At 33.7% G+C, this 25,893-nt stretch overlaps 2 protein-coding genes across 2 annotated transcripts in view; one reads left to right on the top strand and one right to left on the bottom strand.

The window, feature by feature from the left end:
• Nucleotides 1-11,717, top strand: part of LOC138319570 (SH3KBP1-binding protein 1-like) — a 49,584-nt gene extending 37,867 nt beyond the window's left edge. The window contains exons 21-24 of the mRNA XM_069262722.1: nucleotides 3,451-3,583; nucleotides 4,300-4,354; nucleotides 8,464-8,729; nucleotides 9,802-11,717. Of these exons, the coding sequence (XP_069118823.1) occupies nucleotides 3,451-3,583; nucleotides 4,300-4,354; nucleotides 8,464-8,726 (451 nt within the window). The 3' untranslated portion in view covers nucleotides 8,727-8,729; nucleotides 9,802-11,717. The remainder of the gene's footprint in view (nucleotides 1-3,450; nucleotides 3,584-4,299; nucleotides 4,355-8,463; nucleotides 8,730-9,801) is intronic.
• A 1,019-nt stretch (nucleotides 11,718-12,736) lies between these two features.
• LOC138317909 (signal recognition particle subunit SRP54) lies at nucleotides 12,737-25,849 on the bottom strand. The gene is made up of 13 exons (XM_069259879.1): nucleotides 25,485-25,849; nucleotides 25,009-25,290; nucleotides 23,747-23,871; nucleotides 23,440-23,590; nucleotides 22,682-22,741; nucleotides 22,178-22,266; nucleotides 18,915-19,015; nucleotides 18,242-18,328; nucleotides 17,395-17,468; nucleotides 16,528-16,636; nucleotides 15,517-15,687; nucleotides 14,454-14,549; nucleotides 12,737-13,831 (listed from the first exon to the last, which is right to left on the bottom strand). The coding sequence occupies exons 1-13, from the start codon at nucleotides 25,560-25,562 to the stop codon at nucleotides 13,731-13,733; spliced, it is 1,524 nt and encodes a 507-aa protein (XP_069115980.1). The 5' UTR covers nucleotides 25,563-25,849; the 3' UTR covers nucleotides 12,737-13,730.
• Between the last annotated feature and the right edge of the window lie 44 nt (nucleotides 25,850-25,893).

The following is a 25,893-nucleotide window of genomic DNA, read 5'->3' as shown; positions in this document are numbered from 1 at the left end:
ATCCAAGATGGCTGCCACAGCCGCCATCTTGAAAACACATTTTGAACTTCTTCTCAAGTTCTACCAGTGCGATTTGGCTGAAACTTGCATGAAATGATCCTGACATGGTCCCGACAAAGTGTTGTTATTTTTCGGGTTGATCCGAAATCCAAGATGGCCGCCACAGCCACCATCTTGAAAACACATTTTGAACTTCTTCTCAAGTTCTACCAGTGCGATTTGGCTGAAACTTGCATGAAATGATCCTGACATGGTACCGACAATGTGTTGTTATTTTTCGGGTTGAATCCGAAATCCAAGATGGCCGCCAAAGCCACCATCTTGAAAACACATTTTGAACTTCTTCTCAAGTTCTACCAGTGCGATTTGGCTGAAACTTGCATGAAATGATCCTGACATGGTCCTGACAAAGTGTTGTTATTTTTTGGGTCGATCCGAAATCCAAGATGGCCGCCACAGCCGCCATCTTGAAAACACATTTTGAACTTCTTCTCAAGTTCTACCGGTGCGATTTGGCTGAGACTTGCATGAAATGATCCTGACATGGTCCCGACGAAGTGTTGTTATTTTTCGGGTCGATCCGAAATCCAAGATGGCCGCCACAGCCGCCATCTTGAAAACACATTTTGAACTTCTTCTCAAGTTCTACCAGTGCGATTTGGCTGAAACTTGCATGAAATGATCCTGACATGGTACCGACAATGTGTTTAATATTTTTCGGGTCAATCCGAAATCCAAGATGGCCGCCACAGCCGCCATCTTGAAAACACATTTTGAACTTCTTCTCAAGTTCTACCGGTGCGATTTGGCTGATACTTGCATGAAATGATCCTGACATGGTCCTGACAAAGTGTTGTTATTTTTCGGGTCGATCCGAAATCCAAGATGGCCGCCACAGCCGCCATCTTGAAAACACATTTTGAACTTCTTCTCAAGTTCTACCGGTGCGATTTGGCTGAGACTTGCATGAAAATGATCCTGACATGTTCCCGACAAAGTGTTGTTATTTTTCGGGTCGATCCGAAATCCAAGATGGCCGCCACAGCCGCCATCTTGAAAACACATTTTGAACTTCTTCTCAAGTTCTACCAGTGCGATTTGGCTGAAACTTGCATGAAATGATCCTGACATGGTCCCGACAAAGTGTTGTTATTTTTCAGGTCGATCTGAAATCCAAGATGGCTGCCACAGCCGCCATCTTGAAAACACATTTTGAACTTCTTCTCAAGTTCTACCAGTGCGATTTGGCTGAAACTTGCATGAAATGATCCTGACATGGTCCCGACAAAGTGTTGTTATTTTTCGGGTTGATCCGAAATCCAAGATGGCCGCCACAGCCACCATCTTGAAAACACATTTTGAACTTCTTCTCAAGTTCTACCAGTGCGATTTGGCTGAAACTTGCATGAAATGATCCTGACATGGTACCGACAATGTGTTGTTATTTTTCGGGTTGATCCGAAATCCAAGATGGCCGCCAAAGCCACCATCTTGAAAACACATTTTGAACTTCTTCTCAAGTTCTACCAGTGCGATTTGGCTGAAACTTGCATGAAATGATCCTGACATGGTCCTGACAAAGTGTTGTTATTTTTCGGGTCGATCCGAAATCCAAGATGGCCGCCACAGCCGCCATCTTGAAAACACATTTTGAACTTCTTCTCAAGTTCTACCAGTGTGATTTGGCTGAGACTTGCATGAAATGACCTGACATGGTCCTGACAAAGTGTTGTTATTTTTCGGGTCGATCCGAAATCCAAGATGGCCGCCACAGCCGCCATCTTGAAAACACATTTTGAACTTCTTCTCAAGTTCTACCGGTGCGATTTGGCTGAGACTTGCATGAAATGATCCTGACATGGTCCCGACAAAGTGTTGTTATTTTTTCGGGTCGATCCGAAATCCAAGATGGCCGCCACAGCCGCCATCTTGAAAACACATTTTGAACTTCTTCTCAAGTTCTACTAGTGCGATTTGGCTGAAACTTGCATGAAATGATCCTGACATGGTCCCGACAAAGTGTTCTCATTTTTTCAGGTCGATCTGAAATCCAAGATGGCTGCCACAGCCGCCATCTTGAAAACACATTTTGAACTTCTTCTCAAGTTCTACCAGTGCGATTTGGCTGAAACTTGCATGAAATGATCCTGACATGGTCCCGACAAAGTGTTGTTATTTTTCGGGTTGATCCGAAATCCAAGATGGCCGCCAAAGCCACCATCTTGAAAACACATTTTGAACTTCTTCTCAAGTTCTACCGGTTCGATTCGGCTGAAACTTGCATGAAAGGAGCCTGACATGGTCCCAACAAAGTGTCGTTACATCTCTCTGGTTGATCCCCAATCGAAAATGGCAACCATGACACTATATCTAATTAATTTCCTATATGATTATTGCCAAGGTACTCAGATGACCGTTAAGGCCCATGGGCCTCTTGTTTTAAACATTGTATGATTTTATTTTTAGCCCACCATCATCAGATGGTGGGCTATTCAAATCGCCTTTCGTCCGTGGTCCGTCCGTCCTTCTGGTCCGTCCATGTCCTTTAAACAATATCCTGTGTTACCCCCTGCTAGATTCATCATAAAGTAGCTGAAGGGAATCTTTACCTCAAATTTCCTTAATTAGGTATTTCCCAAGGCCTCTAGTGAGCATAATTGCATTTTGGGACCGATCTGTCAACAAGAAGGCCGACAGTGTGGCCAACATGGATTTTAGAAAGTTTTTAAAGTTAGATTACCCAGCTATTTACTCAAAAAGATACTGGAAGTGATCTTTCACAAATTTCATATACAGGTTCCCTAGGGCCCTAGTTTGTGCATATTGCATTTTGGGATTCCGGATCGGTCAACAAGATGGCCGACAGGCAGCCATCTTGGATTTTTACAGTTAAAGTTTGTTTACCGCTATTTCCTCGAAAAGTACTGGCAGGATCCTTCTCAAATTTCATATATAGGTTTCCCGTAGGGCCCTTTGTGCATATTGCATTTTGGAACCGATCAGTCAACAAGATGGCTTGGATTTTGATAGTAAAGTTTGTTACCAACCGCTATTTCTCAAAAAGTACTGAAGTTATGTTTACAAATTTCATATGAAAGGTATTCCCCAAGGTACCCTAGTTTGTGCATATTGTTACATTTGGGACCGATCGGTAAACAAGATGGCCGACCGACGGCCATATAGGAATTTTGAATTGTTAAAGTTTTGATTACAAGTGGCTTATAATCTGGAAAAAACAAGATATTGTAGTTGTGTCAGTGTAAAACATTTGAATTTAAATTGTTATTTTTCCAATGATTGCCTAATAGTATTTTGAATTGTTACCTTTTGCATTAACAACGCCTTGAGGTAAACTATTCCTTTTGTCAACTACTATAAAACTGAAAAAGATTATCTTTATTTCCAATTGATAGTATTTCTCAAAAGTATTACAATTTGTTTCCATTCCAGAGTGTGTGTTATTAAGTCTGTGGATGGTAGTACGATCAGTGCTTTTTGTGTTCACGAGTGTGAGGGTTCTAACAGGATGGGGTCACGTCCTCGGCGTTACCTGTTTACAGGGCATTCCAATGGCAGTATACAGGTAAGACATTCCAACGACAGAATACAGGTAAGACATTCCAACGACAGTATACAGGTAAGACATTCCAACGACAGTATACAGGTAAGACATTCCAACGACAGTATACAGGTAAGACATTCCAACGACAGTATACAGGTAAGACATTCCAACGGCAGTATACAGGTAAGACATTCCAACGACAGTATACAGGTAAGACATTCCAACGACAGAATACAGGTAAGACATTCCAACGACAGTATACAGGTAAGACATTCCAACGACAGTATACAGGTAAGACATTCCAACGACAGAATACAGGTAAGACATTCCAAAGACAGTATACAGGTAAGACATTCCAACGACAGTATACAGGTAAGACATTCCAATCTATCAATTGATAGAAACTCGAGTTTGATCAAGCAAATGTACAATTAATTGTCGATAATGGAAAATAAGAAGACATTGTTGTGAACTTTGGAATTTGTTAGTACACTTTGTAACTGCTTTGATTAGGGGTGCAATCAGCCTATGACTTTAAGTGAATTATAGTCTCATAAACTCTATAGTGAATTTCTGTTATAACAAATTATTTCTTCTGGTTCCAAAGGATTCGTTATAGCAAAGTACTCATATTATATCAAAAGTTTCCAGAAAAAACTGCAGCATGGCTGTATATAATTAATTTACCCTGTTATATGACTTTTATAATTCATGTTGCACTGTCTTCCATGTTACAGATGTGGGATCTGACAACAGCTATGGACATGCTGAACAAAGCAGAACAAAAACAAGGTAAGTTGTTTATCAAACATTATATAACAAAAACAAGGTAAGTTGTTTATCAAACATTATATAACAAAAAAAAGGTAATTGTTTATCAAACATTATATAACAAAAACAAGGTAAGTTGTTTATCAAACATTATATAACAAAAACAAGGTAAGTTGTTTATCAAACATTATATAACAAAAACAAGGTAAGTTGTTTATCAAACATTATATAACAAAAACAAGGTTGTTTATCAAACATTATATAACAAAAACAAGGTAAGTTGTTTATCAAACATTATATAACAAAAACAAGGTAAGTTGTTTATCAGACATTATATAACAAAAACAAGGTAAGTTGTTTATCAGACATTATATAACAAAAACAAGGTTGTTTATCAAACATTATATAACAAAAACAAGGTAAGTTGTTTATCAAACATTATATAACAAAAACAAGGTTGTTTATCAAACATTATATAACAAAAACAAGGTAAGTTGTTTATCAAACATTATATAACAAAAACAAGGTAAGTTGTTTATCAAACATTATATAACAAAAACAAGGTAAGTTGTTTATCAAACATTATATAACAAAAACAAGGTAAGTTGTTTATCAAACATTATATAACAAAAACAAGGTTGTTTATCAAACATTATATAACAAAAACAAGGTAAGTTGTTTATCAAACATTATATAACAAAAACAAGGTAAGTTGTTTATCAAACATTATATAACAAAAACAAGGTAAGTTGTTTATCAAACATTATATAACAAAAACAAGGTAAAGTTGGTTTGTTTATCAGACATTATATATGACAAAAACAAGGTAAGTTGTTTATCAAACATTATATAACAAAAACAAGGTAAGTTGTTTATCAAACATTATATAACAAAAACAAGGTAAGTTGTTTATCAGACATTATATGACAAAAACAAGGTAAGTTGTTTATCAAACATTATATAACAAAAACAAGGTTGTTTATCAAACATTATATAACAAAAACAAGGTAAGTTGTTTATCAGACATTATATAACAAAAACAAGGTAAGTTGTTTATCAAACATTATATAACAAAAACAAGGTAAGTTGTTTATCAAACATTATATAACAAAAACAAGGTAAGTTGTTTATCAAACATTATATAACAAAAACAAGGTTGTTTATCAAACATTATATAACAAAAACAAGGTAAGTTGTTTATCAGACATTATATAACAAAAACAAGGTAAGTTGTTTATCAAACATTATATAACAAAAACAAGGTAAGTTGTTTATCAAACATTATATAACAAAAACAAGGTAAGTTGTTTATCAAACATTATATAACAAAAACAAGGTAAGTTGTTTATCAAACATTATATAACAAAAACAAGGTAAGTTGTTTATCAAACATTATATAACAAAAACAAGGTAAGTTGTTTATCAAACATTATATAACAAAAACAAGGTAAGTTGTTTATCAAACATTATATAACAAAAACAAGGTAAGTTGTTTATCAAACATTATATAACAAAAACAAGGTAAGTCGTTTATCAAACATTATATAACAAAAAACAAGGTTGTTTATCAAACATTATATAACAAAAACAAGGTAAGTTGTTTATCAAACATTATATAACAAAAACAAGGTAAGTTGTTTATCAAACATTATATAACAAAAACAAGGTAAGTTTGTTTATCAAACATTATATAACAAAAAACAAGGTAAGTTGTTTATCAAACATTATATAACAAAAACAAGGTAAGTTTTTTATCAAACATTATATAACAAAAACAAGGTAAGTTGTTTATCAAACATTATATAACAAAAACAAGGTAAGTTGTTTATCAAACATTATATATAACAAAAACAAGGTAAGTTGTTTATCAAACATTATATAACAAAAACAAGGTTGTTTATCAAACATTATATAACAAAAACAAGGTTGTTGTATCAAACATTATATAACAAAAACAAGGTTGTTTATCAAACATTATATGACAAAAACAAGGTAAGTTGTTTATCAAACATTATATAAACAAAAACAAGGTTGTTTATCAAACATTATATGAAAAAACAAGGTAAGTTGTTTATCAAACATTATATAACAAAAACAAGGTAAGTTGTTTATCAGAACATTATATAACAAAAACAAGGTAAGTTGTTTATCAACATTATATGACAAAAACAAGGTAAGTTGTTTATCAAAATTATATAACAAAAACAAGGTAAGTTGTTTATCAAACATTATATAACAAAAACAAGGTAAGTTGTTTATCAAACATTATATAACAAAAACAAGGTTGTTTATCAAACATTATATAACAAAAACAAGGTAAGTGGTTTATCAGACATTATATAACAAAAACAAGGTAAGTTGTTTATATCAAACATTATATAACAAAAACAAGGTAAGTTGTTTATCAAACATTATATAACAAAAACAAGGTAAGTTGTTTATCAAACATTATATAACAAAAACAAGGTAAGTTGTTTATCAAACATTATATAACAAAAACAAGGTAAGTTGTTTATCAAACATTATATAACAAAAACAAGGTTGTTTATCAAACATTATATAACAAAAACAAGGTTGTTTATCGAACATTATATAACAAAAACAAGGTTGTTTATCAAACATTATATGACAAAAACAAGGTAAGTTGTTTATCAAACATTATATAACAAAAACAAGGTTGTTTATCAAACATTATATAACAAAAACAAGGTAAGTTGTTTATCAAACATTATATAACAAAAACAAGGTAAGTTGTTTATCAAACATTATATAACAAAAACAAGGTAAGTTGTTTATCAAACATTATATAACAAAAACAAGGTTGTTTATCAAACATTATATGACAAAAACAAGGTAAGTTGTTTATCAAACATTATATAACAAAAACAAGGTAAGTTGTTTATCAAACATTATATAACAAAAACAAGGTAAGTCGTTTATCAAACATTATATGACAAAAACAAGGTAAGTCGTTTATCAAACATTATATAACAAAAACAAGGTAAGTTGGTCATCAAACATTATATAACAAAAACAAGGTAAGTTGTTTATCAAACAATATACTATAAACCAACTGCCTTTCACATGTGAGTTTCAAGAATTTATGTAGATCCATCTTCTTAATGTATATTGATAGAGATTTCCACTAAAAAAATTAACTTGTTTTGAAATGCAAATCGTGAAATTTAGCCGTCATATAATGCAAATCGTGAAATTTAGCCGTCAATTGTTAAGTCAATTATTTATCTAACAGTAGCCATACAGAAGAAAGACTGTGTTCTGACCAAAGATGGATACACATGACTAACTATTTCAGACTTAATTATTGTAAGACTTGATTTGATACACATGACTAACTATTTCAGACTTGATTATTGTAAGACTTGATTTGATAGTAAGCAAGTTTTGTCTGTGTTATGGACAGGTTACACAAGGATGGGTCCTGGTGCATCAATACCATATTTCACACCAAGAGATCAGAGCTGTTGACATAAACAATAAATCTAGGCAGTCCATCCCTGCCAGTGACTTTTTAGGTACATTTAGGGCCAAACAACATGGCGAGCACAGGCCATGAAAAGTCATTGAAAAATACATTTGTTTTAAAATGATGTTTGTTTCCTTGTTAAAAATTTATATTTGTGTCAAATGAACATGGAAGTATTGTGGAGGAATCAACTTGAAATCCAGATTTCAGTTTCAGTCTATGGACTGTGTTTTCATTCTGATATAGACACATCCAAGAACTTCATTTAAGGAACTATTTCTTCATTCATAATCATCAGTGATTTTAAAAGATCAATTCATCTATTGTTTTAGACGTTGTTGCCAAGCAAACATTTGATTTTTGTATTGATTGAATCTAAATTTAACTTCAGATGGGCCATGAAAATGACAAAAAAGTCTTTAAAAAGTCCTTAAATTTCAATTTCTGCATGAACTATGAATAAAGGCATTCCCATAGAGAAATTTGGCAGTATTTTCCCAATTTCATGTAAATAATTTCCCAAATAAAGAAAAACTCGCTAAATTATACATGTTTCAAGAAAGATGTAACTTAGTGTTTTCCCAATTGAAAAGGTCCAGGCCCCTGAAACTATTGAGTCAGTGTTTGCCTTTCTATATTACAGAAGTGAGTCTGGGCGGTCCGACCCCTAGAGAGTTGATTCGACTACTTGATCAGTGTGATTTATCGTCCCGAGCGTCGACTCCCTGTGTAAGTCCCTCTGTTCTACATGTCCCTGCGTGTAGTCATGGGTACCGCGGGGCGAACTCCTCCATGGTCAGCATACCTCGGGAAATGTCACAGGACGACTCTCAGCTGGGGGCAGTAGGAGGGTTGGAGGAGGGGGCTTCAACGTCACAAATGGACACCCAGGTTACACGAATCTGACGGGTAAATACACAAATTACATTTGGGCAAATTTCTACATACCAATAAATTAGTAATGCATATTGCAGAATTTGTTCTTGAATGACAGTACCTGTTAAGCCTGATAAGCAAATCCATTTTACACTGTAGGTTAGCTTTTACACTACCATTAGCTTTATAATAATGTTTCATTTCATTGACCATAAAAGCAAACTTTTAGAAATTACTTAATAGGTTTTCAGTGCGAGAAAATCCTGAAATTTAGCCCTATTCCTTGTCCGTGAAGCAAGATTGTAACAAAACCCTCAGAGCATCAGTTGGCTGGATACCAATTTCTGTCTTGATAAAATTAAAATCAAACTCTGAACTTCCGAAAAATCCTTGAAATAATCCCTCTTAAAATCAATTAAAATGAACTTAATCATATTGAATTACAGAAAAAAAAAAACAATGATGAAAAACTTTTTTTTCTGTAATTCAATATAATTGAAATATATTTACATGAAAACTTTTAACAGTAAAGATGACATATCTCTGAAACATGAAAAAAAAAAAGAGAAATTATCTCCCTGTTGACCATATGGATTACTATTTGTATGTTCTGATGACTATTTGTGAACTGTAACTTCAACATAAAAAAATGAAATATTCTCCCCTTTGAACATATTGATTATTTGTATTTTCTGATGACTTTTTGTGAATTGTAACTTCAACATAAAAAAAATGAAATTATTTCCCCTTTGACCATATTGATTATTTGTATGTTCTGATGACTATTTGTGAACTGTAACTTCAACATAAAAAAATGAAATTATTTCCCCGTTGACCATATTGGTTATTTGTATGTACTGATGCTGTTACTTCAACAACAAAAATGAAATGAATTATCTTCCCTTTGACCATTTCTACCTGTGATTTTTCAAGCATTTTATGAAAATTTGATTGTGTACCCGATACTAATTTGTAATTATGTAATATTAAAAATTACAGATAGGTACATTTATTCCACATTGATTAATTGTTTATATTTTGAATGTTTTATAATTTTCTGAATTATTAAAATGAAATATTGACCTTTTTTATGTTCACATTGCAGATTTGTGGAACCTTATGTGGATGGAAATGATGCCTTCTGGGCATATTTATATTAGGTTGTAAAAAACCTTGCATTATTTTCCTTTTTGTAAAAGTGTAAAACCTTGCATAATTTTCCTTTTTGTAAAAGTGTAGTAATTTAGGCATTATGATGTCTGGTTTTTGTAGATTTACTGACCAACTACTAGGTTGTAAATAGATTAATTTTGACTTCAACCTTGGATGTAGGAAGCAAATGAATATGTAACATATTGCTGTATTTCTCCATCAAAAATTACCTGTCACCATACAGCTGAAATCTCACATACCGTTGATAGGAGCTTGAAATTCACGTATTGAATTGAGGCATATTTATCTAGTTTAGAAGTTTTTTTACTTACACAGCCCAACTTTATGTACACTGTGCAACAACAACCAGTGTTCAACAGACTAGCACTGTATTACAAAACCTAGAGTAAAAGAGCTATATGCACACTTTTTATCACTATTCAAGAGTTTCAAATGTGATATCATTTCCCGTTACATGACACATTATCATACATTCATGGTGAAATGTTTGTAATTTTATAGCGTTGTGTTTCGTAGTTCTGTCAAGTCAGTGCTGCCATACAGCTGTGAAGTCTTGGTGGCGTACATGTAAATCAGTCGCGGTGTTCTGAATGATGTTAGTATAGTGTATGTTTTTACATTCTGTGAGAGATTGTGACAGTGTAAAGTACCTTATATGGAGGTGTATATCTTCTAGTAAAACTGACTGCTCATTGTTAATTAGGATATTGTACTACATGAAAAAGAATAGTTTAGCACATTTGATGCTAATATTAAGGAAGCATACATGAAGTTGTTGACAATTCTTTATACCAATTTTACATGTGTAATTAAGGGTTGAACAGGTGCGAGTCTGAAAAGTTTTATAATAGTCACAGGGGACAGGAAATCTTATTATTTGAAATCTCCTCACATTTATCTATAATCTTTGATTTGATCTTTTTATGCTTTGTTACAGTATTCAATACTTAATGTTATTAGGAGAATGTTTGTTTATAAACAGCTCTGTAGAATGCTATGAATGTCCACCTTAATTTGTAGTGAGGATCTGACAATTTAACATACAGTAAAGAATTTACTTGTTAGGTTGAATGTGCCATCAATATGAATGTCCTGTATTTAAAATGTTTTTACAGATTATGTGCGTTTTACTATTGTTGATAAAGCCAATGAATTGTTTGATTTGGTGGTGTACATTTATATGTTTGAGGCACAAATACAATAATTTTTATATGTTTTTGGTTGTTAAATGTGTACAGTTTCTGTAAGTGTATCATCCTTTATGTGACCTCTAAAATCACAAATATTTGATGAACCATGTACGATAGACTTTTATTTTGTACAGGTCATAGAATAATCTCATTGCATTGCAAAATTTCTACAAAAGAACAAAGGAACTTTTCATTAAAGTGATATAGGAAAACTTTGAGAATTAAAACAAGAAAGGGATTTATTTCATTATTATACTGATGAAAAATTGCTTCTCATGAAATATGAACAATGGATTTAGTTTACTGGTGTCCCAGCCCAGTTTAATCTTTACCCATATATCGTATGTAAGAGTCAAAGGTTATGTGCAATAGGGTCTTATTATTTGCTTACAATACATACTGAAAGGAAAAAGATAGTAATTATAACTAAGTTTGTCACTGCAGCATGTGCCTAGGTGTCATTAGAGAATATGGTGAGATATTTGTGTATGTCTCTTGTACTGATAAGAATTGCTCAGTCGTATTTAATGAGATGAGGGAGCCATACCAGCAGTATATGTTGAAGTGTATATGTCTGCATTCTGTGATAACTCATGGTATGTTTTTAACACTGTTGTAAATTATTTTATTGATCGATTAAACTGTCATGTTAAAAACGTATCTTCTTTTTCATTTTGCCAATCATTTTTACCCATTGAGAATGGTTTCTGTCAGAACTATGCCTGACGTCACAAAAGGTATGGTCACTCGGGAAAATCATACCGTTTACCCGGGTTTGTTAAGGGATAATTCAGAAAGGCTAATTCTGTTTCATGCCCATGAAACAAAATATGACAAAAATGTACTGCTCTACATTCCTTGTGAAACATAACAAGAGGCCCAGAGGGCCTGTATCGCTCACCTGGTTTGTAATGCCAAGTAATGTTCTGAATACAGGTCAAATTTATACAAATTCCGTTCCCCTTCCCCCTAGGATGTTTCTGGCCAAATTTGGTTAAAATCCATCCAGAACTCTATGACTAGTAGCAATTTAAAGGAAATGTTGACGGACGGACGATGGACGGACGCCGCGCCATGACATAAGCTCACCGGCCCTTCGGGCCAGGTGAGCTAAAAATTACCTTTGTATTGACAAATTCCACACCATTGTTAATTATTTGAATTAATACCGTTGAAATCGCATATCATATAGCTATATGGTTAAGCAGGTACAATATGTAGCGGTACAATATACCTAACCTTAGCTGGTGTCATGTATGTGAAACAAATGCAATAAAAAAATTCCGAGGAATTGATAAAATTGTTCTTTCAGACAAGATCATGTATCTAATAAAGTAAACCGACTACTGTCCAGGCAATTTGAGTAGTTCTTCAGCATACAAGACAATGTGTAAACACCACAAAAAAGACAATGTGTAATGTAGTGAACAATTTCTTAAGATTGTATACGCTGTGACCACTGGGCTTTTTCTGACATATCAAAAAACCATCAACTACTTCGACTTCCGATTAAACTGGTTTGTTTCCGATAATGTATGCAACCAATGCATTCTTAGACTAAATTGTCCCTGTAGAGAATGGGTACAATCAGATTGTAGGGGAGCATGTTGGTACTACTGTCTAATGGTAATTGGGTATATTTCATTTCATTCTCAATAGCATGTATAAAAAACAAAATTCTAATTTTAACAAATTTTATTTACAAATGTAGCAGATTCTCTGAATCTGTTCTCACTATTTTAGTCTATAGAATTAACAAATACAATTAATTCATTTCAATAAATAGGAAATAGTGAAGCTTTCATCGGATCTGAAAAGATGAAAAGATATTACCCAAAGGTTTCACTACAGAGCATACAACCACCCAGACTATTGGAAACAACAATGAAGTGGAGGGGTGGTCATCAATTTGATTTTAGGTTCCACATTAAAGGCCTAGAAAACATGGTTCCATGATAGAAAAGGAGAAATATGTGAATTTGTGCGATGCTTTAATAGAATAAGTCAATTTCTATCCAAAAGTATTTGCCTGAACTATGGACATAAACAGATACAATGACCATGGACATGAACAGATACAGTATCACTTTATCCCCTCCCCCAATACAAACGCTGACACAGGGAAAAAAATCAATAGTTTTGTATTAAAATAGGAAAATGTCAATGATAGGTCATGAATTAAAATCTATTTTGAATAAAGATATTTCAAAAAGTGGACAGTTACACTAACAAATAACGGTGTCTACATTACCAGAACAATTCTTATACACAAGAGGAATCACTAGCAAGATTGTACACAATCAAATCTTAAATTCTCCTATCACTGTTTCTTATGAAAATATGTACATATTAAACGTTGAGGATGAATATTTAACATGGATGCATCATATGAATTTACAAAACAAAAGTCTTATATAAAATATGATTACAAAAACTGAGAAGTCCAATCCTTATTAATATACATCGATTTGCTACAGATTTATTTCTCAGCAAGATAGTCGATGCCTCTAGTACTATCATAAATATCATTCTAACATAGGTTCACTTTTTTTTTTAATTTCCTTTAATGTGATATTGATTTGACAATTGAGTCCATTTTCATGAATATCCATTATTGACACTATCATATCTGTTTTCCATTCTCTGTATTATCCATAGATCCTTCAGATATTTATCTGTCACCGAAGCCATTGAACATGTTCCCGCCTCCAAACTTTCCCTGTGCTCCTTGTTGGAATTGTCTCATCATATTCTGTATGCCCTGCATACCTCCTGCGAATGAGAAAACAGGATTATATTTTATAGTCAAATGTAGATTATTGAGCTCAATTAGTAACATAACACTTGTCAAACAGGAGTTTTAGTCACATCTCTTTTTCTTCAGTTATATAAAATGTAACATATATGGTAGTGTTGGCAATCGGCTGTAAAACCACAATCGATGATCGATTTAACACAACCTACTAAATATCAATTTCATAATCGGATACCACTTACAGAAAATTCTCTGATATTTATATATTCAATCTTTTAGCTTTTCTGAAGAATCTTAAAAAAAGATATCTGCTGAACCAACAGTGTAAAGTATTTATTTTAATTCAAATTACCGTTTGTGTATCTAACCTGTCTAAAGCATTTTGAAATGTAGTTATCAAGTTTTCTTCGATTTTAACAATGGATTATTACATTTCACAATCGAAAGTCTTTGGAAAAATCATAATCGATCGATCACCTATTAAAATCGAGAACCGGTCCAACACTAATATATGTTTGAGTGTGGGATCCATATGTGGAACATGTATTGTAGCAGGAAAACATCTGACAATTTGGACTTTTCATTTTCTAAAATTTGACCCATTCGCATTCAATATTTGACCTATTGACCTCCACTCACCCATCTGTTGTAGGACTCGGGGGTCCATCATTTTAGCCATCTGTTGATTAATCTTCGTCATCTGAGCGGGGTTAACATTCTTACTCATATCGCCTCCTGTGGAATATTTACAAGACATTAATCTTCTGACACTGATAGAACATTATAAAACTGAAATGTCACCAAAATAAATACATGTACCTAGATTAATGACAATCCCTTGATAGTACCGTATTTGACACAATAAGCGCCCATGTCCCTTTTTGAGGCCTCAATTTCAATTGCCCATGTATAAATTAGGACCAAAATGACATAAAACGGTATAGATTTGCAATAATTTCGACTTATTAGCACCTTTTCATTTTTATCAATTTCTTAAGCGCCCTGGGCGCTTATTGAGTCGAATATGTTATAACCTTGTTATAATAAAAACCAAAGTTTGATTCATCCCTCTTGTACAAAATTGAAATTTAGGCAAGTACAACCCTAGGACAAATTAAAGGAATACATGTACATCTAAAAGCTGCATCTTGCTTTGGGATAACTTAATCTTAATAACTTAACTTAGTTTTGGGTTGGGCTCCGATGCAAGCGGTGATGACATCATACTAGGTAAATTTGTGGTTACTCGTAGCTCAAAATATTTCTTACAATGAATAAAAATCCAGAATATTTGGAAATTCACATAAAATTTAAAGATGCTCCACCGCCGACAGAGCATAAATGATATTCATTATTTGAACAATAATTGGTGTTCAATCGTGTGTATGTATGTCTAATTAACACAACAATAATATATATATTTTCATTTTGCCTTTGGTGCATGCGCAATCAGAACTTCATTCCATATAGGATATAGTGCATCAGAATTTTTTCGGGATGCAATTAATTATTTTTCATATTTTTAATTTGACAGAGAATTTGAAGCTCAAACTTTTCAATGTTGGTAATGGTGTAAAGTAAGTAATTTTTGTAACTGAAGAAAATTACTAAATCGTCTGTTCCTGTTTTTGATAGTGAAAAAATACTATTTGTCGGCGGTGGAGCATCTTTAAAGTGATGACCTCAGTGCAGAGTTATTTACCTTTAAATAGACCTTTTATTCCTCCCATCTTCTTCACCATCTGGGCAAACTTTTTATACTGAGTGAGCAGTTCGTTGACTTCCCTTACTGATACTCCGGCTCCTCTGGCCACTCGCTGGGCACGGCCTGTCTGCTTAGCAAACAACCGCTCACCCTCCAAACTGTCAAGCTCTGTGAAAATAGTAATAGCTTAAAGTATACCATCACTTGAATACTAAAGATATTTCATGTCAGTATGGAAAGGAAACTGTTGAAGACATTTCTGATTTTATATTTGTTAAACCATAATTCTGTCATGAATTAAGACTTGCAATATAACATATAATGTACAACTATTATATAGTACATTCATTATGTAAACTGCACATATGATCCAATTTAAAGAAAACGTTTTTGCATAGGCCATTAACTAGTCCATTTTAAATTTACATTGTATCATTAACAGTCAGTCTAGTCTCAACTGCATAACTGAAAACTTTAACAATAACTTTTACAAACTGATATTGTATGAAATAACAAATGTATACCATATTCAAAATTATTATAAGCAGCATTTCTTGCAAACTATCTGAAATTATCTCCCCTTTGACTAATGTCCCATATGATCACTAAAAATCTTTAATTTTTCATTCTTTAATCTAATATAAATTACATATCTGTGCATCTAATACCTGATCTTTCCCTGAAAATTGTAATTTTTGGTTGTTATCATAATCACAATATCCAACCAATAAAATCATTTTTTGATAAAGGAAACGCACATTTCAGGTTAATTTTAAATTAGTTCTTTCAGAAAATAAAGTTTCCTAGTGGAAAAAATCTTAATTAAAAAGATTATGATGATCATATGTTTTACCAAGATAAGACTGGTTATAATCAGTTGACTGTAAGTGGTAATCTTTCAAATGTCTACAAGGTACGTCCGACTGTTGAACTGGTCGTGATATTTGAACATGTACCGAAATCTTACATGTGATCAGATTTGGAAAGGAGGACTGATGAATGTTGTACCTGTATCATTCATGCTGTCCATGATTGTCATCAGTTTCTTCAGTCGAGCCATGGACTCCTGTTCTCCGCCCTTGGTGAGAAAGTCCGAGCTGAATCCAGGAATCATCCCCTGGGGACAAAAAAATTAAACATAAAATGTCATTACAGTTATACCCTGATTGATGTTTCCAAATTGAACTTCTGGTACCAAAATCTCTAAAGCAATGTTTCTTCAAATAATTTTAAGACAATAAGCAGAAAATTAGATTTATAATACTCTAGTTGTCATCAAACTAAATTCTCATAAAAGTCTCTGAATGAATGAATCATATTAAAGCCTGAACATAAATATGTTCACACCCTTCAATAAGTGGTAGTCCTTTGGAAAATATATAGAAGATCACTCATTCAATATCAATAAACAAAATATCACGAAACTAATCCAACTTAAAAACTCTTTTGAGTATTTCTTACACATAACCATTTCTGACAAAATTTAATTTTTTTTCAAAATTATCTCCCCTTAGACTATTCACCTTATGACTGGTGGCTTTCATAATGTATTTTTACTGAACTTAGATGACAAATTAAGATTAATTAAGGAATGGCCTATTAATTATTTTAGCTTGATGTGTTTATATCTTACAGTTGACTTTCTCCCATATTGTATCTATTAAAGATAATGGTCAGTTATATGTACAAGTACATGTCAAGAAGAAATGAACGGTTCTACTGTGTTGAAAATGCAATTACCAGTATTATGTATAATGTTTGCAATTTCATTTTGAGCAATATGTATATATATTTCTAAATGGTCTACATCAACAGCTAAATGAATACATTATTGGAGAAACATGATTAAAATTAACAAGAAAATTCAATACATACCATTATTTGACTGAAAGGTCCCATTTTCATTATATTTTGGAACTGTTCATACATGTCTCTCAGTGTGAACTGGCCTGCATAAATATTAGAAAATAGAATTAATAAAAATATTGATGATTCTATTCAAGTGAATTGCATATTTTATATAAATGGAACAAACTTAACAACCAGCCAAAACCATTCACAGTGTGTCCTGATAAATTACCTCCCTTTGGTCACTATGTCGGGTTGAGACAAAAAAAATACATAAAGTCATATTTTTTTAAACAAATTTCCTTTGAAATTGGATAAATAATACTTTTGGAATGTGCATCTCATTAATGTTGACTTTAAATCTATGTAAATTAATATGAAACACACCTCGCGATTTATCTACGGAACTTTTGATGTAGTAAAATTCAAATTATGTAGACCAGTGTTAAATGGCCGACTATAAAAGCCAGTATATAATGGTTTATACTACCAAATCTAAGTGTGGTGTTCCTTGAATACTTGCTACTGAAGCTACAAACTGAGGCCAGTGTGTCTCTAAGCTTTAGGGAAAGTCCCCAGACCTTTGGTAGAGAGTACCTAGTCATGATGTTGTACACTGACCTAGCCTGCACACCCAGCCATGAGGTGATTTCACCAAGCTGAGAGGTGGTACAGTGTTTGTCACAGCATAGTAATGCAAGTAGTGTATCACGTACACTAACAGAATGGGGCTCAGTCTTTAGGAACACTCTTTTTATTTGAACTTACATACACATACTCTTGTTTTGGTACATAAAATACAATGCAACACAACAAAAAACTCAGATATAGCCTAGTTAAATTAAGAACCCAATATGTGTCCTTCTGATTTTACCTTGTTTCAGTTTCTTCATCAACTCCTCATTGTCATCCAGTTTGAGTTCATTCACTTTATCAATCAGTCCTTCTATATCTCCCATTCCTGGAACAAGATTTAAAAATGATCTTAAAGCTTGTTTTTACAACTCTTTCAGAATGGCCATATGTCTGAGAATAGTGATTTGTTTAATCAAGATTGCATTTCCAAAGTTAATTACAAACTATGCCGATATCTGTGTAGACAGAAATGTCCCAATAAAATACTTTAGTAGGTGTTTCATGTATGCCGCCATATAATAATGTGGATTGGTCGATCAATGAGAAAAGTTTATGAAATGTTAAAACAAGCAGACCTTTTGTCATTCAATAACATATTCTCAAGCAATCTAGATTTGATTAGTGAGGGAATATGTACCAACCCTGAAGACATGGCAGCTGTTGACTCAATCTACATAATTCATTATACTTTAATTATGGATTTAATGTACCGTTAACACATGTGCATTCGTAACACCAAGGTTTGACTGTATATATTAAAATCATAATTCAAACAAAAAATGATCAAATTAAAATTAAGATATTTAGCTTTCATATATAAAAATTTATCACCAGCACATACAAACTTGGCCAGATTATCCTGGCAACTATTATCAACAAACAAATGAAGAAGAGGACAAAGTCGGACTAACCAAGGAGTTTGCTGATGAATGGCCGCACTTTGAAAGGTTCAAAGTCATCTGTATGCTCTCCAGTACCGATGAATATGACTGGACTTTTCGTTGCTGCAACTCTGCAAGTCAAATCAGATACATGACATTGAAACCAAAATTAAAAATTTGACATTTCTGATGAATTGGATGCTCAATGTGTCCCCATTTGATATTATAATAAATAAGATTTTTCTCCAATAAAATTAGCTAGAATGAAAGCAGAAAATGAACATTCTAGTCCTGTATTGTCCTACACTATTAACTTTCACCAGATTAATAATTTTGAGTACATGAATCGTGAAGCACAGTGCTGGTCTACTGCATAACATGAGTCTCCTCTAGTCAGCTGATTTTTTATCAGACATTATTTTGCTGACCAGGGACTCTTGTTTCTAAACTCTTATTTCTTTTCTCTCCCGGCCCAAAGTTGGAAGGTTTGTGGTAATATGTCATAACATTTTAACACTGTTTTTAAAATCTATTATTTGAATACCATTATCATGTATTATTCATTCTATATTTTATGCCTAAAGATAAAAAACAAGAGATCCCAGAGGGATCTTGGCGCCCACCAAAGAATGATCTATGTCTGACAATGGAAAGAGGGATCTTTTCTCTGCTTTTCAAACTTTTGCAAACATACTACATATAAAATTTGAGACAGATCGCTTCAGTACTTTCTGAGAAATAGCAGTAACAAACTTCAACTATCAAAATCCAAGATGGCTCCTTGGCGGCCATCTTGTAAATCGATCGGTCCCAAATCGAAATATGCACAACTAGGGCCATAGAGGAACCTATATATGAAATTTGAGACAGATTCATTCAATACTTTCTGAGAAATAGTGATAACAAACTTTAACTATCAAATTCCAAGATGGCAGCCTGGCGGCCATTTTGTTGACCGATCGATCCAAAAACGCATTATGCACAACAAGAGCCCTAGGGAAACCTACATATGAAATATGAGAAAGATCCCTTCAGTACTTTGTGAGAAATAGCGATAACAAACTTTAACTATCAAATTCCAAGATGGCAGCCTGGCGGCCATTTTGTTGACCGATCGATCCAAAAACGCATTATGCACAACAAGAGCCCTAGGGAAACCTACATATGAAATATGAGAAAGATCCCTTCAGTACTTTGTGAGAAATAGCGATATTAATCTTTAACTATCAAAATCCAAGATGGCTGCCTGGTGGCCATTTTGTTGACCGATCGATCCAAAAACGCATTATGCACAACTAGGGCCCTAGGGGAACCTACATATGAAATTTGAGAAAGATCCCTTCAGTACTTTCTGAGAAATAGCGATAACAAACTTTAAGTATTAAAATCCAAGATGGCTGCCTGGCGGCCATCTTGTTAACCGATTGGTCCCAAAATGCAATATGCACAACTAGGGCCCTAGGGGAACCTACATATGAAATTTGAGAAAGATCCCTTTAGTACTTTCTGAGAAATAGCGATAACAAACTTTAAGTATTAAAATCCAAGATGGCTGCCTGGCGGCCATCTTGTTAACCGATTGGTCCCAAAATGCAATATGCACAACTAGGGCCCTAGGGGAACCTACATATGAAATTTGAGAAAGATCTCTTCAGTACTTTCTGAGAAATAGCGATAACAAACTTTAAGTATCAAAATCCAAGATGGCTGCCTGGCGGCCATCTTGTTAACCGATTGGTCCCAAAATGCAATATGCACAACTAGGGCCCTAGGGGAACCTACATATGAAATTTGAGAAAGATCCCTTCAGTGCTTTCTGAGAAATAGCGATAAGAATTGTTAACGGACGGACGGACGGAAGGACGGACGGAAGGACGGACGGACCACGGACAAAAAGCGATTTGAATAGCCCACCATCTGATGATGGTGGGCTAAAAAAATCCATTGTTTATATTTTTCATATGAAAATTGCAGTAATTTCCAATCTTTATTATCACCACATAAAAAGATTTTAAAACACATTAAATAAAGCAGTGAATTATCTCCCTTAGACTACTTACGCACTGAGAGCTCCACCTCCCTTTGCATGAAATTTGAGACAGATTCATTCAATACTTTCTGAGAAATAGTGATAACAAACTTTAACTATCAAATTCCAAGATGGCAGCCTGGCGGCCATTTTGTTGACCGATCGATCCAAAAACGCATTATGCACAACAAGAGCCCTAGGGAAACCTACATATGAAATATGAGAAAGATCCCTTCAGTACTTTGTGAGAAATAGCGATAACAAACTTTAACTATCAAAATCCAAGATGGCAGCCTGGCGGCCATTTTGTTGACCGATCGATCCAAAAACGCATTATGCACAACAAGAGCCCTAGGGAAACCTACATATGAAATATGAGAAAGATCCCTTCAGTACTTTTGTGAGAAATAGCGATATTAATCTTTAACTATCAAAATCCAAGATGGCTGCCTGGTGGCCATTTTGTTGACCGATCGATCCAAAAACGCATTATGCACAACTAGGGCCCTAGGGGAACCTACATATGAAATTTGAGAAAGATCCCTTCAGTACTTTCTGAGAAATAGCGATAACAAACTTTAAGTATTAAAAATCCAAGATGGCTGCCTGGCGGCCATCTTGTTAACCGATTGGTCCCAAAATGCAATATGCACAACTAGGGCCCTAGGGGAACCTACATATGAAATTTGAGAAAGATCCCTTTAGTACTTTCTGAGAAATAGCGATAACAAACTTTAAGTATTAAAATCCAAGATGGCTGCCTGGCGGCCATCTTGTTAACCGATTGGTCCCAAAATGCAATATGCACAACTAGGGCCCTAGGGGAACCTACATATGAAATTTGAGAAAGATCTCTTCAGTACTTTCTGAGAAATAGCGATAACAAACTTTAAGTATCAAAATCCAAGATGGCTGCCTGGCGGCCATCTTGTTAACCGATTGGTCCCAAAATGCAATATGCACAACTAGGGCCCTAGGGGAACCTACATATGAAATTTGAGAAAGATCCCTTCAGTGCTTTCTGAGAAATAGCGATAAGAATTGTTAACGGACGGACGGACGGAAGGACGGACGGAAGGACGGACGGACCACGGACAAAAAGCGATTTGAATAGCCCACCATCTGATGATGGTGGGCTAAAAAATCCATTGTTTATATTTTTCATATGAAAATTGCAGTAATTTCCAATCTTTATTATCACCACATAAAAAGATTTTAAAACACATTAAATAAAGCAGTGAATTATCTCCCTTAGACTACTTACGCACTGAGAGCTCCACCTCCCTTTGCATGTCCGTCTAACTTTGTGATAATGACTGAAGCAACATCAACCTTTTCCTTGAAAGCTCGAGCCTAGAAACGTAAAATCTACCATAGACACAGAGATTTGGTAAAATTCAACAGATATTATACATCTGATGTCCCACCTAATTGAACACACTTCAAAAACTGGACAACTACTTCAAGCATCACTTAAGTGTCAATTTTTGTTTTATGTTACTCAACAAATCATTATTCACATAGAATTACATGTGCACTGTTCAGGCATTGATTGTACACATCTGTTCCACTTTGGATACCAAATGATCATACACAATCTCAGTCATTCAAGAACATTGTAATTTGTGGAAACTATGTTTTTCTAAATAATCTTTAAATTTGTAGCATTAATTTTATAGTAAAATTCTGCTGTATCTGTAAAACTTTGATAGAGTTGCTGGGTTTCCTTTGTATATATCTAACCTTTTCTGTTAGTATTGGGACTTACCTGAGCTTCACAAGCCTGTCCTATGGTAGCATCCATCACAAACACAATATTGTCAGGGTCCTGATAAAAAAACAATACAATTCAAATAAGTTCTCAATCAAAACAAAGTTTTATCAAACACAAGAAAGAACAACAAAACTGAAAAGATTTCTACATCCAAGAAATGGTTTTGCTATCAGTTGATCTAATTATTCCTACTAGTGTTGGGCCGATTTTGTTCAAAATTCAAATTATAAAATTAAAACCAATCGGTTTTATTTCCCGATATGAAAATTAAATATTGCCCTTATTATATATTATAGTCCTGAAATTTTGTCAAAAAAACATTAGTGTTTACACAATACAATAAGATGAACAATAGAAGAACTTCTTTTGTTTCACCTTTCTTAAACTCATCAGTGAAGCAAAAGTCTATATTAAAATCCGGGAGAGTAATTATGGTACCTGATAATATAAACAGTAATTTGTAGGTTATTCTCAACTGATCATTGATTCAATCTAATTAAAATTAGACTTATAATTCCTCTCCACTACATATATGATGCTCTACAAGACGCTCCAATACAAGATCTAACAATGCTGAGGTAACCTCAAACAGGGAGTTGTTAGATCTTGTATTGGAGCGTAACTTACAGCATCATAGTGGAGAAGAATTATAAGTCTATGATTTTAATTTAGATTGATCATCGAATATGATTTTACTAACCAATTCCCAGCACCATTTACTACTGAAGCATTACCACTGCTTATATACCTACCACTACATTGTTGACCTGTAACATTTCCTCAAACAGCGAGTCTTCCTGTTTGTGACGTCCACTAGTATCCACAATAATCACTTCAAAGTTTTCATTACGGAATTTTTCAACACCTTCCTGTGCAATCACAACAGGATCCATCTCAGTATAACTGCAAAATAATATATTTGAAATAATGTGATATGAAAAAGAAATACAAACTGTTATTATCATACAATTTCAAATTGATAAATTCAGCCATGGGAAATTGAGTTGTCTATTGATGAATGAATAAATTTATTCTGAATTGTTTTCATGTGATTCATACCTTCCATAGAATGGAATCCTTGCTTTTGTGGCATTCTGTTTTAGCTGATCAAAAGCTCCAGCACGAAAGGTGTCAGCACAAATCAGACAAGTTTTCCATCCTTTCTTTTGGTAATAATATGCCATCTGTGCCAAAAACAAATTAGTATCATGTCTTAGAATTCATCTTTTTTTCTTAGGATTCAAATAAAAAAAGTGTATGCTATAAGATATATTTGGAAACTACTTCAAAACAAGCTACTTCAAAAAAAAACTCCAAAGAGCAAAAGAAATATATCTTTAAAAATCAAATTTTCATTGCACAATTATCACATCTGATTCCATAATATTAAACTCATGATTAAAGATATATTAATGTTACGGACTCGGATATTTTAGTTTTGTTTATTTTCCTGACTCTTAAAGGGACATGAACCTAAATAAGCCATGTAAATTTGAGTAAAATACATATTTAAGAAGTGTCAGATACCTTACTAAGTAATATATATCAGTTATTGTGCAAATGTGTCAAACAAAATAATTATAATGGAAATTCCATCTTTCTGTATTTTGAACCGGCCTGGTCGAATTTTGTAACGATAGTATTGTAGTGTTGAACTTTAGTGAGCTCCCACAATGCACTGCACAAATTAAATGAATGTAAACAAAATGGTGGGTCAAAAACGTGAGTGAAGCGAACAAAAACAAATTCCTATAGAAAACAGTGTACGTCAAGAGTCAGTAACATGCACAATTGGGAAAGTAGGTAAATATAAATGGATCGCTGAAATGCAAGAGACGGGAGCAACTCTCCACTTTATACTTGCATGATGTACATATGTGCAATAAGTCAGGAACCTCCCTTCGCGGTGCCTTGTCGAATGAAAAGTCTCATTTGACTTTTGACTTATCATTCTTACGCTAAATACCAATTGTTTTATAACAAATATGGCTTAAACTTCATTTGTCAGCCATCGTAAATTAGAAAATAATCTTAAAATGTGGAAAACTAATATTCCTTGTCATGTCAGCAAGTTTGTTGTTCATTATAACCTCCCTTTTGGCCAGCTTTCATTTTGTGTTCCAAAAATAGAATATGACGGTCTATTTTTATCATTTTTGAGGTAGGTATTCCCCACGTTTTCCTGTCGTTTTAGATAACCAATCATTGTCATAAAATATTCAATAAGCATCTGAAAACCATATCTAAGCATACAGAACAAATTATTTAAGGTTCATGTCCCTTTAATTACTAATATTACAATTTTGTGTCCCTGTGCTGACCTTTGTACATGTTGTAGTTTTACCGCTTCCCTGGAGACCTACAAACATGATCACATTGTTTTTACATTTCACAGGTTGCCATGCCTTTACACCGGGATCAATCAACTTCACCAACTCTTTGAAGACTGCAGACTGAATCATTCTACGCTTATTCAGACCTCCAGCCATTTCATCAAAGTCTATCACAGAGCGCACATTCTCTCGCAACTGTTTAACAAGTTTGATGTTCACATCTGCCTCTAAGAGAGCCTTGCAGATCTCTTTGAGCATTTCATTAAGAACCTGAAACATTAAAATAAAATGTATTTAGAAATTTAATTACAAACATACCTGTATAAAGGTTTCCCTGTATACTGTACTGTACAGTACAGTCCATTATAATGTAAATGTCTAACGTTATTGTTCATATTTTTACAAATATCAATTTCATCAGATTACAATATTGAATCATAATTAGATAACTTTAAAAAAAATACCTCTTCATTGATAATGGTAGCATTGCTGAGAGATTTTAAAGCCGAAGTGATTTTTCTTCCGAGATCTGCTAACACCATCTTGACTATTTGAGTTGCTGCTGGACAATTTTAAAAATGATGAAACTCAGTGGTAGTATCACTGTCAACTGGAACAGCTGTTTTCCTGACAAGTAAATTTCCAGATAAAAAAGGGCAGATTATCGATAAATCAGTTTTGATGATAACAAAACATGTCTAAGTGATAACAGTGGTTTGAGTCATTTTGACTAAATATATATCCAGAAACAAATAAACACAAAATATGGACGTCTCTCTCCTATCGTAAGCTGTTTCTCCCGTAGAAGGAAGTGGAACACGTTTATATTTGGTGTATAGGGGAAAAAATGCCCTATAAATATAAAGCCGGTTA

The sequence above is a fragment of the Argopecten irradians genome, chromosome 3, assembly GCF_041381155.1.
Source record: "Argopecten irradians isolate NY chromosome 3, Ai_NY, whole genome shotgun sequence".
Lineage (NCBI taxonomy): Eukaryota > Metazoa > Mollusca > Bivalvia > Pectinida > Pectinidae > Argopecten > Argopecten irradians.
This window is presented reverse-complemented; position numbering and strand designations above follow the sequence as displayed.